This window comes from Kogia breviceps, chromosome X (assembly GCF_026419965.1).
Source record: "Kogia breviceps isolate mKogBre1 chromosome X, mKogBre1 haplotype 1, whole genome shotgun sequence".
NCBI classification, from domain to species: Eukaryota; Metazoa; Chordata; class Mammalia; order Artiodactyla; family Physeteridae; genus Kogia; species Kogia breviceps.
The window spans coordinates 57,219,872-57,234,059 of record NC_081330.1 but is presented as its reverse complement, the minus strand read 5'-3'; the positions used below and the strand labels follow the sequence as shown (position 1 = coordinate 57,234,059).

The 14,188-nt window shown below is 39.7% G+C and overlaps 1 protein-coding gene across 1 annotated transcript; it reads left to right on the top strand.

Annotated features, from left to right (window-relative positions):
• Window positions 1–3,777: 3,777 nt before the first annotated feature.
• Window positions 3,778–4,629, top strand: LOC131747908 (polyadenylate-binding protein 1-like). The gene has a single exon (XM_059049983.1). It carries the CDS (start codon window positions 3,778–3,780, stop codon window positions 4,627–4,629), a length of 852 nt encoding a protein of 283 aa, XP_058905966.1.
• The last annotated feature ends 9,559 nt before the right edge of the window (window positions 4,630–14,188 follow it).

Here is a 14,188-nt window from a genome sequence, read left to right as displayed (position 1 = left end):
TTAAAGCCTCTACTAGACAATCTTGGTTAGTCTATTTCAAGTTCATGTACAACATTTAAAGTAAAAGTACTTTTCTTCTAACATATCTTAAAACTCAAATAATTCACAAAATCCTACATTGCTTCACTACTTTCTAAATTACACAGATTATCAAGTTTTAAATTATATTCCAGAGCTCTTTTTAAGGCTCTTGTCTAGAACCTTAAGCTCTTGTTATCCCTCATATGAACTGTCTCCTGAAGTTTCCCAGTAACAAGTTTCTCAGTATCTAGTCTAACTATGCAACACACTTCTGTCATCCTCTTACCCAATAAATGCACTGAAGCTGCCCCAGTGATCTTTATCACTAAGCTGTTCAAAACCTTTTAATGATTCTCCACTACCATCATGAGAAAATATAAAGCCCTTAGTATAAATCCCCAGATTTTCCATGGCTTGTTTGGTCCAGCATGCCAGAGATCTTTAGACAACTCATTGGGGATAGGCTGCAAGATTTCTTGTTATTATTATACCACCTGTGTATTACAGTGTAATTATTATACCACACATGTGGTGTAATTATACTTCATCTGTGAACATGGGGAATTACTAAACTTTCACTAGGTGGGCATGGTACAGCAAGGCTTAAGCATTCCATTCCTATGAGATAATTTATGTCGGTTTTAACAAGTTAATAAATAAGATTATGCTATGTTCCCTTGTTTTATTTCATATTGTTTAATATTATATTATCTTTACAATTTCTGTTTGTTACTTCATACTACCTCGGAGAGAATGGAAGTTCCTTTCTGGTGATACAATTAAGAAAAAGAAAACTTTAGCTGTGTGAAATAAAATTCATATTTTACAACAAGACAAGAAAAATTCATAAATAAAAATTCTTTGTTGCCCTTTGGCCTCCTCTCTCCCTTCACTGTGCATTGTGTGTCTGTGTTATGGATTGACCAAACCTTCCCTACTAGCAGGAATTACTGCTCAACCATAAAGAGCAACATTCTCCTAGCATCAACAAGACAACTCCTTAAAGATGACATTCCTTCTTGATCCTGTAAGAGTTCTCATGACCTGCCAGAATGACGCTTAGATCTGGATTATGTAAACTGTCAATAATACATCATTTGATGTACAGCTCTCTGTCTATAACTGTGCCTTAATTTCTAACCAGTGGAACAGTTCTCAGAGGTTTCTGAGATGCCCTTCCTGGGTTATAATCCTCAAATTTGTCTCAAATAAATAAAATTTTCCAATTCTTTCTTAGATTGACTGATTATTTTTTTGTTGACAGCTGTATGTTGTTACTGTCAATCATTTTGGTATAAGATTGTTCACCTCAATAAGAGAAGGCTTTGTCCCTTGTGCTTGACTGTGGGCAACACTCTTATTCGTTATCTGTCCTGAAGGTGGCAGTGTGGTCTTGAATCTCTGTTTAAAACTCTGAAATAGAGTTGTCTCTTGGTATCCACAAGATACTGGTTCCAGGAGATCTCACAAATGCCCAAATTCGAAGATACTCCAGTCCCTTTTATAAAAATGGCATAGTACAGTGAATACAGTTGGCCCTCCATATCTGTGGGTTTCACATCTGTAGATTCAACCAACTATGGATGGAGATTTCGATCTTGTTTGGTTGAATCCATGGATGCAAAACCCAAGAATATGGAGAGCCTACAGAGCGACGACTATATAATTATTTTTTAAAAATTCATGTGTAAATGGATCTGCACAGTTCAAATCCATGTTGTTCAAGGATCAACTGAAGTTTGTGATGGTTATTTTTATGTGTTAACTTGGCTAGGACAGAGTACCCAGATATCTGGTCAAAAACTAGTCTAGATATTGGGGTGTAGATATTTTTTAGATGAAAGTAACATTTAAATCAGCAGACTTTGAATGAAGCAGATTATTCTACATAATGGGAGTGGACCTCATCCAATCAGTTCAAAGCCTTAAGAGAAAAAGACTGAGGTCCCTGAAGAAGCAAGGAATTCTGCCTCCAGACTGCCTTCGACTCTCGCAACATCAGCACTTCCCTGTGTCACCAGCCTGCATGCCTGCCCTGCAAGATTTGGACTTGAGAGCCCCACAATCACACTAGCCAATTCCTTAAAATAAATCACTCTCACTGTCTAACCAACCACCCTCTCTATACATAGCATTCACATCATATTGATTCTGTTTCTCTGTAAAACTCTGACTAATATGAAGTTGAACAGTTAGAAAAACTTTACTATTGAAGGGACAAGAAACCCATCCAGGTAACATCTGTTCATTTCTTCATCTTGCCTTTGGTAGAAAGTAGAGAGAATCTACTGAAAAAATTTTCTCACTAATATCTGCCTTGGTTGGGAACATTTCACCCACTGACTCCAAGTCCCCTAATTTTGTCCTAAAATTTAGAATATAAAGTTAATATTTTAATAAATATTTATTGAATCAAAAATATCAACTTGCTGACAATTTTGAAAAAATATTTGAGAAACTTGCAATTCATAGTAATATGAATATAAAAATCTTAAGTGAAGATTTCATGTCATATGAGGATATTAATTTTAATAACCCTTGCTTTGTCAAATTGCCTTTGGGGAAAAAAGAGAGCTGCAGTACCACCTGTAAATTAACAAAGTTGTGTCACCATTCATTTCCATTTAGCCTTAAGAAACTTGACAATACCTCAGTATTCTCACTCATTCTAATAACTTCCTTACCACAGGCAAGGAGGATAAAAGACTGCCTCTAAAAGTTAGAGGAGAACCAGGAAATTGTATTTCTGGCTTTAAAAAAAGCCTTAAAGAGAAAACACAAACACAGTGTGTCATACACACACACACACGTGCGCGTGCGAAGCCGGGGGATGGGGAGGAGGGGAGGAGCAGAGGGGAGGAGAGAAGCGGAGAAGGCAAGGGAGAAGTTAGGGATAAGAAAAAATAAGGGAAGTCTGAAAAAAAAAAAAAAAACAGGACCATTGAAGCCCCTACTTTTCCCTGTTTGGAGACTTACTTTCTTGCCTCCAAGCAGCCCATGGAGCAGTCAGGGCCGCTGCCCTGGGCGCCTAAGTGGCGAAACCAAGAAACTTCTAGTTTTGGTGCCCTCCCCTCTGTGCGTGGCGCCTACACACATGACGTCAAACAAGCACAAACTGCATCGCAATCAGACGCTCAGGTTATTTAGAGGCGTTGCTCGTGGCTCGCCAAAATCCCACAGTTCAGTTTCAGGTGGCCGCGCGGGCTGTCTGCTGGCTGCAGTCCCTCTGAGACAGAGGCAGCAGCCCAGCAGAGCACTCGTGACCTATTTTTTGTTTTTAATAAATTTATTTATTTTATTTGTTTATGTTTTATTTTTGGCTGCGTTTGGTCGTTGCTGCACGTGGGCTATCTCTAGTTGTGGTGATCCGGGTCTACTCTTGCGGTGCACAGGCTTCTCATTGCAGTGGCTTCTTTTGTTGTGGAACATGGGCTCTAGGCACGTGGGCTTCAGTAGTTGTGACACCCAGGCTCAGTAGTTGTGGCACTAGGGCTTAGTTGCTCCAGGGCATGTGGGCTCTTCCCGGACCAGGGTTTGAACCCGTATCCCCTGCATTGGCAGGCGGATTCTTAACCATTGTGCCACTAGGGAAGCCCCCGACCTCTTTTGATTGAATTCTTCCCACTGAGAGAGGCCGAGTCCTAGCGCCTAGCTGAGATCTCACTAAAGATCTAACTTAAGATAAGTGCTTTGGTTCCACACTTTGAAACGTCCTCACTGTACCTTGCAGACCTGCATCCCGAAGTGAACAAAGCTATGATGTATGGGAAATCCAGCACCGCCGGGCCGATCCTGTCTCTTAGGGTCTGCCGTGACCTGGTCACTCACTGCTCCCTGGGCTATGTGCATGTGAACTTCTTGCTGTGGACTGATACCGAGTGGACTCTGGACACTATGAACTTTGGTATTATCAATGGCAAGCAGATGTGTATTACGTGGTCCCAGTGTGACCCATCACTTTGTAAGAGTGGAGTGGGCAATATATTCATCAAAAATCTTGCCAAGTTTATTGATAACAAGTCCCTTTATGATACATTTTCTGTCTTTGAAAACATTCTTTTTTGTAAAGTAGTAACCGATGAAAATGGTTCAAGGGGTTTTGGATTTGTGCATTTTGAGAAGTCAGAAGCCGCTAGAAGAGCCATTGCAAAAATGAATAGGATTCTGCTGAAAGGTAGCTGGGTTTTTGCTGGGCAGTTTAAACCTCGCAGAGAAAGGGAAGCAGAACTCAGAGCTCAAGCAAACATATTTACCAATGTCTACATTAAGAATTTTGGAGATGCTATAGATGATGAATGTCTTAAAGAGGTTTTAGGTGAGTTTGGTTCTGTATTAAGTGTGAGAGTTATGACTGATGAAAATGGAAAATCCGAAGGCTTTGGATTTGTGAGTTTTGAGAATTTTGAAAATGCCCAGAAAGCCATTGAAGGAATGAATGGAAAAGTCCTTAATGGATATCAAGTTTATTTTGGTAGAGCACAGAACAAAGCTGAGAGACAGTCTGAATTAAAGCACAAATTTGAGCAAATAAAACAGGGTAAACTCACCAGGTGCAAGGGTGCTAATCTTTATGTGAAAAATCTTGAAAATGATATTGATAATAAATGACTAAGAAGATAATTCTCCCTCTTTGGCTCAATCACTGGTACCAGGGTCATGATGGAGGCAGGCTGCAGCAAAGGCTTTGGCTTTGTTAGCTATACATCTCCTGAGGAAGCTAATAAAGCCATCATGGCAATGAATGGAAAAATTGTGATCACCAAGCCACTGTATGTGGCTGGCACAAAGCAAGGAGGAGCACCAGGCTCTCCTCACCAAGAACTATATGGAAAGAGTGGTGGCTCTGAAAGATGGAGGTTATTCTATACTCAACACTCCCAAGGCAGTAGCAACATCATCATGTAACTGTGTGCCTGCTCTTCCTCAGCTTCAATGTGGAAGTGCACATGTTTGTAAGACTGTGCTCAGGGCCAAACATCATCCATCCAGAATATATTGGATATTCTATCCACTCAGCAGCAGCAGCACCTAAGCTATCATTCACCACCTCCAGACCACTGCAAGTGCAGGGAGCCAAGTCAGCCTGTCAGATCACCAACAGAACAACCCAGACCATGACTGTTCACCCTGAAACTTCTGCCTCAGGACCACATGCAAATCGGAGATTCAAAAAAGTTGCAGGTACTGCAGGTGCTCGGAGTCCTCTAAAATTTAAAGTAGGAAGGCCAGCATCCATCCAAAAGCCTGTCCCTGTTTGCATACAAGGTCATGATATGTTGAATGTGTCTATATTGGCATCTGCTAGTACTCAGAAGACGAACTTGGTTGAAAAGCTAGTTCCTCTGGTTCAGTCCATTCACCCAACTCTGGAGAAATCTCTGGAGTACTTTTGGAGATGGATAATGCTGAAATTCTTTTTTTTTTTTTTAAATTTATTTTATTTATTTATTTATTTTTGGCTGCATTGGGTCTTCGTTGCTGCGCGTGGGCTTTCTCTAGTTGCGGCGAGCGGGGGCTACTCTTCATTGCTGTGCGCAGGTCTCATTGCGGTGGCTTCTCTTGTTGCAGAGCACACGCTCTAGGCTCCCGAGCTTCAGTCATTGTGGCATGAGGGCTCAGTAGTTGTGGCTCGTGGGCTCTAGAGCGCAGTCTCAGTAGTTGTGGCGCATGGGCTTAGTTGCTCTGCGGCATGTGGGATCTTCCCAGACCAGAGCTCAAACCCGTGTCCCCTGCATTGGCAGGTGGATTCTCAACCACTACGCCACCAGGGAAGTTCCTGAAATTCTTTATATGCCCAAATATCCTGAGTTTCTCCATGCCAAAATTGATGAACTCGTCTTTATTCTGCAATCCAACCAAGCTCAAGATACTGTCCTGAGAGCCACTAACAGCACTCCCAGTATTTGACTTATGTAAGATGAAATTCCTGCTTGCAGAAAGTTCCAAACAATAAAAAACATAAAAATTGGATAAAATGAGAGTAAAAAAGGTCTAAAAGAAAAATAAATTTATACTTTACCAAACAAATTACTGGTATTTTATTATTTACCATTTTATTTTATTTTTTTTTGCGGTACGCGGGCCTCTCGCTGCTGTGGCCTCTCCCGTTGCGGAGCACAGGCTCCGGATGCGCAGGCTCAGCAGCCATGGCTCACGGGCCTAGCTGCTCCGCGGCATGTGGGATCTTCCTGGACGGGGGCACAAACCCATGTCCCCTGCATCGGCAGGCGGACTCACAACCGCTGCGCCACCAGGGAAGCCCTATTTACCATTTTAAATACAGACTATAAGAACAGGAAAATAGAAAAAAAAGAGACAGAAAAAGAATTAAAACAGTATTTTCAAAGGATGTAGTAAGAGTAAGGAAAAATTACACAGAAAATAATGTCAGTTTTTACTTTAATCATTTTTCTTCACTGTAAACAGTACAAATGAAACCAGTGTGTTACATCTCAGAGTTTTGGTGCCTGGATTTTACTCATCAATTGCTCATTAATTTCAGAAGGAAATGTAACTTGGATTTTAAAATTCTTATTTAGTAAAAAATGAACAGAAGATAAAAATATGAAAGATACCAATAGCTACAAATACCAGATTATTTCATGAATAGCTTCACAAATACTAAAGTACAAAATGGAAAATACCAAAGGGAAATACAAAAAATATATTTTGCATTGACCTAAAATGAGGCAGATTTTTTAGGAAAGGAGTTGGAGAGAAAGGGAATAAGAATAGAGACTTAAATGTTTACATAACATTTACATCATATGTAAATATTTTTTAAAAGAGCAAAATCTCCCTTTTTACTGTTACTGTCTTACCCTAAACCCATGCTGTTGACCAAAGACAAGAAAAGTAGATCAGAAAAAAATAATTCCATCTGTAAAGGTTTATTTTTTTTTCCTTTTAAAGTGATAAATACATCATTTTTGCTGATGGAGAACAGTTTCATATTAGCAACTTGTAAAAATTGCTGTTCAGTATAAAAGATAGTTTTACATTTTTCATAAGGAAGTTGTTTACACCTAAAATAAAGAAATGAGATATTTGATAACTCAGACTTATCATCTAATAAAACAAGGCTATTGAATGGCACTCAACAAGTGGTACTCTTAACAAATTATTTTTAAACTAAGGAAGTTGTGCTTTGAACTATATTTCCTTGGTATACCACATTCAAAAAATCTCTATTACTAGGATTTCACACATGGTAACAAACAATACAGCTTAGACCAGAAGAATTGACAGGTAAACTTATCTAAATGGTAGGCAGGAGATGTTTACCTCACAAATGAAGGAGAAAATAGTAAATACAATTTTAAAAATATATAGTTTCATGTTTTAAGCTTGGATTATTCCAGTGTCTCAACTGTTCTCTGGGTATGTGTATATAATTCATATTTCTTAATTGGCTATTTTGTCAAACTTCTTCAGTAGTTAATAGGGCTGCTCCTTCAGGAACAACTCCAGCATAAAACCCATCCCAAGCAGTGACAAGTCTATCTGGATTGATTCCAAGTCTTTTAGTTTGTTCGAGCAGATCTCTCTAGCACCTGGTAAGAATGGGTGTTTTACAGAGGAGTGTGTTTACCCCCAAACACAGATTGGGTGAGATGACAACCTGCTCAACTGACTGGAAAAAAAAAAAAAAAAAAAAAAAAAAAATATATATATATATATATATAGGCATTGGACCCACAAATAAAATATGAATCACTCTGGGGGTGGGGTGAAAAACTCATAGTTTTATAGTTGTTGCTTTCCAGATTGAAGCAAGTATTGGGACTGACTCAACGATATCCACTCCTTTCAGCTGGGCCAGTAACCTGGCAGATATCCTTGCAGCAGTTTAGGCCCATAGATTGAAGATTTGTTTTAATGTTTTCTTTCAAGAAAAACATACCCTCTTCAAGGGTGTACTGGAAAGAATGTGCTAACTTCAGAGATTTACTGGAGACTCAGTTTGGATGGGACCCTGTGTCAAATGGCAGTGGTAATGACAGAAAGACTTTCTTGGGTAGGGAACTGGTATTTGTAAAGGAGCGATGGAGCTGATGAGAAAAAGTAAGCAGGAGCAACAATCATAGGTGATATTAGCTTCATAAGCATGCCAGCCAAAAAAAGCCAAAGATTTTGAAGCTGAGGAATGGAGAAAGGAGAAGGGGCAGGACATAGCAAATATACAGTAAGAATAGGAAGCATTTCTATGATCAGCACTTGGAGATAATTTTAGAGATGTACAAATTCAATGTTAGGATGAAGAGGGAAATACTAAATTTGAGTCAAGTTTTTGTTCCATTATTTTGTGCAGAAGCTGCTCACTATCTGATGTCATCTGCTTCTTCCAAGTTTTATGGAATATCTTTCTCCTTTTGTCTATCATGTGCTTCAGAAAAGTTTTGAGAACCCTCAGTTTAGGGACTCTGGTTAAAGTAAAAGTTGAGTTAATTGGAGGTATATGTCTCTTCAGCTGGGATACAAAGAACAAAAGGTCTAGATTTTTGTAGCTTTTCTGCCCTGTTAGTTATAAGCAGGACCTGGTAGAGGCACTTCCAGTGGGACTCCAGGGCAGCTTTTTGGTGACATCTATTTCAGTAAACTAAGTCTCCTGGTTTTAAGTCCAGAAAGTGGCTTCTTTAGAAAGACGGCTTGACCCTGTTGATAAGTCTGAGTACATTGCACTAGTCCTTTACATTATTGGGCCACGTTTGCTTGCAACAAAATGTAGTTTAAAATTGGGGTGTAGTGCCCAATCTCCCTGGTCTGCCTGTGACAAATTCATAAGGTCAGAATCTGTGTTTGTCGTTAAGGTCTATGGGAGTAGATTAAGCCAAGGTAATTTTATGTCTTCAGAGAGTTTAGCAAGTTTTAATTTCAAAGTATCATTAGCTCTTTCAATTTTTCCTGAGGATTAAAGATGGTAAGGAGAGCCAAAACTTTTCAAAATTCCCTAATTATAGTCACAGTAAAATGAGTAGCTCTTCACTGGAAAATTAAGTAAGGATTCCATAAATGGGAGAAACAAAATCTAATCATTTTTAGCCATAATAACAACCGTTTCCTTTCAGCAAGTTTGGAAAGCCTTTTACCATCTAGAAAAAAGGCAGACAATAATAAGTACATTTCCAAGTTTTGTGATGTTAGGGTGCTATATAAAGTCCATCTGAAAATGTGCAAAAGCTCCCTTGTGGTTCCTACCTATGTAACACTTTTACCATTTTTTCCAGAGTTACAAGTTTGATAGGTGTGACATACACTGGAGGCCTTTCTTCACTATTTAATTTTCCCCATTAATGTTGTTTCAGAATAGTTTTTAAGTTTTATTTATGGTGAGGGGTCATTGTGTGCACATTTTCACCAAGCTCCATTTCAGAGAGTTTGGAGAGGCCAAGTGGTCATCTTGCTATCTCTATAACCATCGAAATGGAGGGCACACCCAGATTTCTCCAAATATCTTTTTTCAGAATCTGATAGTTGTGATTTCAGTTTGCTCAAAACTCGTAAAATGACCTGGATTAACCAAATCATCTTTAATTTGTCGACATAGTTTAACTTGGGTAAGAGTAACTTGGTTAACATACTGGTCAGCTGAAACATTTCCTTTTCCTTTATGGATTTTTTCTCTAGTATGAGCTTCAACATTAGGTACAGTCAATATTTTAGGGAGAAGCAAGGAACTATTAAAACTCAAATTTGCTCACTGTACTTTATGAGAACACCAGCAGCAGTTAAGAAATCATGTTGCTTCCATAGCATCATGAAACACACCAAAAGCACATGTGCTATCTATATATGTTAGCCCTTTGATCCTTTGCTGGCTGACAGGCTCTATCTAGTCAAGCTAGTTTAGCTAGTTGTGCTGATTTGACTTAAGGAAAGGAATTAGATTCAATAAACTCTTGGAAAGTGGTAAAAGCATATCCAGCTTGAAAATAGTCTCCTTCACTCTTAAAATATGACCAATTTACAAAGAATTCTAAGTTGGGTCTTATAGAACAGACCAGAGTAAGTCAGGGAATGTTCTTGGGTTAATGTTAAAAAATTCACTCCTCTGGAAGAGGGAATAAGGTAGGTAGGCAGCTGGATTAAGGTTGTGACAACTATGGATGTTTTACAGTTCACCTTTGCCTCTTGCTCTTCTCTTTCATTAAATGATATCAGATGTAAAAACACCACACACAGGAGCCACTGACTGCAAGTAATTCAAAGGTTTATTCCTCTTTCAGGAATTTGCAAAGTAAGGGAAGTCTCAGGGTGAGAGGGCCAATCAATGAGAGAGTCCAGTGGAAAGAGGGCCCTCTGATGTCCAGAAAAGGAAGGAGAGAATGAGCCTGGTCCTAAGGGCATTTATAGGACTGGCATCCATGGGTGGGATTTTGTTGAATAATATTAGGGGTTGAATAACTTCAGGTCACCCACGCCCTGCAGGGAGTGAGGAATCAAAGGGATAGTCCTCCTAATGTTTCAGGTTTTAGGGTACCTAAGGGAATATAAGGAGAAGCAGTGTGGGGTCTATATTGACTCATTAAAATTCTGTGTTTATTTTTCCCACATCTGCAGATGAGGTAGCCCAAAGGAAATTTGGTATTAAGAAAAGTAAATCAGAAAATTTAGGTAATTCTAAGGTGGAAGACACAAGAGTCTAGAGTAGTCAAGTGGAGCCATGTAATATGGTACATTTGACTATCAGCATCTGGGACATCAAGAAAAAGTCCTGGGGCTTCCCTGGTGGCGCAGTGGTTGAGAGTCCGCCTGCCGATGCAGGGGACACGGGTTTGTGCCCCGGTCCGGGAGGATCCCACATGTCACGGAGCAACTGGGCCCGTGAGCCATGGCCGCTGAGCCTGCGCGTCTGGAGCCTGTGCTCCGCAACCGGAGAGGCCACAACAGGGAGAGGCCCGCGTACCGCAAAAAAAAAAAAAAAAAAAAAAAAAGAAAGAAAGAAAAAGTCCTTTGGATGTGCACCTAATAGTAGCTCCCAATTAAGTGAAAATATCCACCGTATTAAATTAGTGAAGGTGAGAAGACTGAGGACAAAGGCTCATTGAGAAGTTAAGATTCTCAAGGAGATAGGCAAAGAGGATTTGCCTTTTTATTGCTCTGAGGAGGGTGGTGGGAAATTAGGAAAGATTATTGGTAGAGAGTGTGACTCCAATGTCTACTAATACCAAGATTGGATGGCCATTTACTAATGTAGTTATTTCCCCTTGTTGATCCAAAGACAATTGGGTCACTGGAAGAGGCCTTCCTTAGAGAGCAGTTGTTTTGTTTCTGATTGAGCAGCCTGTTGTGTGGCTTGTTTCCTGGCTGAAGACGATTGTGGACCCAGTAGCCTTTTTCTTTGCAATATCTTCAAGAATCCTTGCTTACCTGTATTGTGTCTATCAAGCTGTTTTAAATTGCAGTGCCATAGTTTTGTGGTATGTGTTTTTCTTTTTTATTATGCTATCCTCAAAATGCCAGGCTGTATGGTCTGCAAGACTACACTATGTTTTAGAATGGCATCTGTTTTGGTAAGGATTGCCTGTGGTAGTGTTAATGTGAATGCCAAACGCAAGTTCATGTGCCCAACGCACAGTGAGACCAAACAAACTGAAACGTCGGAGTTTGGAGTAGAGAAAAGTTTATTGCAGGGCCATGCAAGGAGAAAGGATGGCTCTTGTCCCCCCAAACCCCAAACTCTCTAAAGTGTTTCAGCAAAGCATTTTTAAAGGCCAGGTAAGGGGGGGGGGGGTCCCAGGGTATTTGATAAGCTTGTGCACAGTTCTCTGATTGGTTGATGTTGAGGTAGCAGGGAGGTTAACATTATCAATCCTTTGACACCAGAAGGTCTGGAGACTGCATGCTCATGATCATGTAGTAGTTAATTTCTTGCACTTGGTGGTGGTTTTTAGCATCTGAAAAACTCAGTAAATATACATGATGGTAGGACGGGAATAAAACACAGACTTACTCGAGCATGGACTTGAGGATATGGGGAGGGGGAGGGGTGGGCTGTGACGAAGTGGGGGAGTGGCAGGGACATATATACACTATCAAATGTAAATTAGATAGCTGGTGGGAAGCTGCTGCATAGCACAGGGAGATCACCTCTGTGCTGTGTGACCGCCTGGGGGGGTGGGATAGGGAGGGTGGGAGAAAGGGTGATGCAAGAGGGAGGAGATGTGGGAGCATGTGTGTATGTATAACTGATTTAGTTTGTTGTAGAGGGAAAACTAACACACTATTGTAAAACAATTATACTCCAATAAAGATGTTAAAAAAAAAAGCAAAAAAAAAAAAATATATACATGAGATACTATTATCTGGGTACTTCAAAGAGGAGTTATGCAGAGGATATGGGGAGTGGTCTGTCCCTGGAAGGCCCCATAGGGTTCTGCTTGGTTACAAGTATTTCCTAAAAGTGGTTTCTAGTCGATGTCTAAAGTTAAGAAACAGATTAAGCTGTCGACAATGTTGGATTATTCTACAGTAAATCTTAGAGGGAATCTTTTAGGAATTGCCTTTAAAAGACTTTCTCCTACCTGCAATTCTTTCACATATTTGGAGGAGAAGCAGTGAAGGTCCTACTCTAAAGGTGAAAAAAGCTGGGAAAGAAAAGGAGGAGCAGAAAAAGTCAGAATGGAAGCTAGGGAGCAAAATAAGAGGAGGCCAGAAGACAGTGGCGCTATACAGGGCAGAAACAGAATTAGGAGCAGGTCTTTGGGGAAGGAGAAGACTGAAGTTGTTTTAAGAGAGGCCTCAATAGATTGGAACCTCTTGAATTGTTTCTTTGCTAAGCTTCTTTGTACCAGTTAAAGAAAGCTGCTCATTGTAAGTTAGCTATCTTACTTCCTTTTTGTTTTAAGGTACCTTGAAAGGGTCCACTAAATTCAAGATTGTCTTCCCTGAAGTCACACTACTATCTGTAAAAGTTTACAGATAAAAGAAGGGAAAAAGGCTTTTTCCTCCCTTAGGACAATCATCTAATTCTCCAATTGGTCAGATATCCCAATAAGATAAAAGGAAAATAGAGGCAGTGACTTCAGTCAAGAAAATAGGTTAACCCTTTGCAAGATTCCAAACAGCAAACTTTGTGTTGCTGGAAAAACTGGAGCACAAGAGAAGGAGCACCACTAAACCCAGCTGTGACCCCAGAGAAGGGAAGAAGCCTGAGTTCTTTGGTGCACTCTGTCCTACTGTGAAATCTCAGCAGGAGGGGTTCATCCAGACTGGATCTGTGTCACAGAACAAAATCATCAAGGAAAAAAGAAATAGTGAAACTGGCCCTAATAGAAGTTAAAGGCTTTATTCAGCTGATGCATGTCAGAAAACACCTTAGACCTGGTGACAATCTGAAGGCAGAATTGGAGTTATCATAGGGTGAGGAGAAGAGAGAAGTATATGACTGTTGATGGAAATAATCAATAAACAATCTATAATAGGAATAGAAAAGAGTTTTCTTTGAGCCAAACTTAGGACTATAGCCTGAGAAACATAGATTCAAGAAGCACGTGAATCGTGTTCCATAAGACCTGTACAAGGAGTGAATCACTGAAATTCTCCTAGGGGTATGTCTACCACAGTGACCATGTTCCTGTCAAAGATTTTAGATTTCTTTATCTGTAACTGCTGCAAAACTTGCAGTTGGAATGGTTGGAGATGCAGTCTGCTAGGTATTATTGGTGCAACCTCATTTTTGCAGCTGTCAGAGCAGTCCTTTCAAGAGCTATATTTATTACCCTTTCAGGCTGTCTGTTAGCTGTCTAATGCCAGTTATAGTTCAGAAGAAGGTGAGATAGAAAGTAAAAAGAAAGAAAGAAAGAAAGAAAAAGAAAGAAAGAAAGAAAGAAGGAAGAAAGAGGAGGAGAAAGAAGAGAAGAGAGGAAAAAAACAAGAAGGCAAAGGTGGAAGCAAGGAAAAGTGAGGACTTTTAAAATTCTTTTGCAGTATGTTTCAAGAAAATGTTAAATTTTCTTTCTTTCCTTTAATAACAGATTTAAGATGCCTATTCAAGCTAAAGATACTGCAATTTTTGGCATGCCCAATATAATACCAGGCATATGTTAAATGCTCAGTAGTTAACTTGAATACATAGGGTAAATTTCAATTTCATCCATTATGAATTGTTCCTGGTACTAAAACAAGCCAAATAAATTAGGTTTTTGTTTTTTTTTTTTTTAAATTT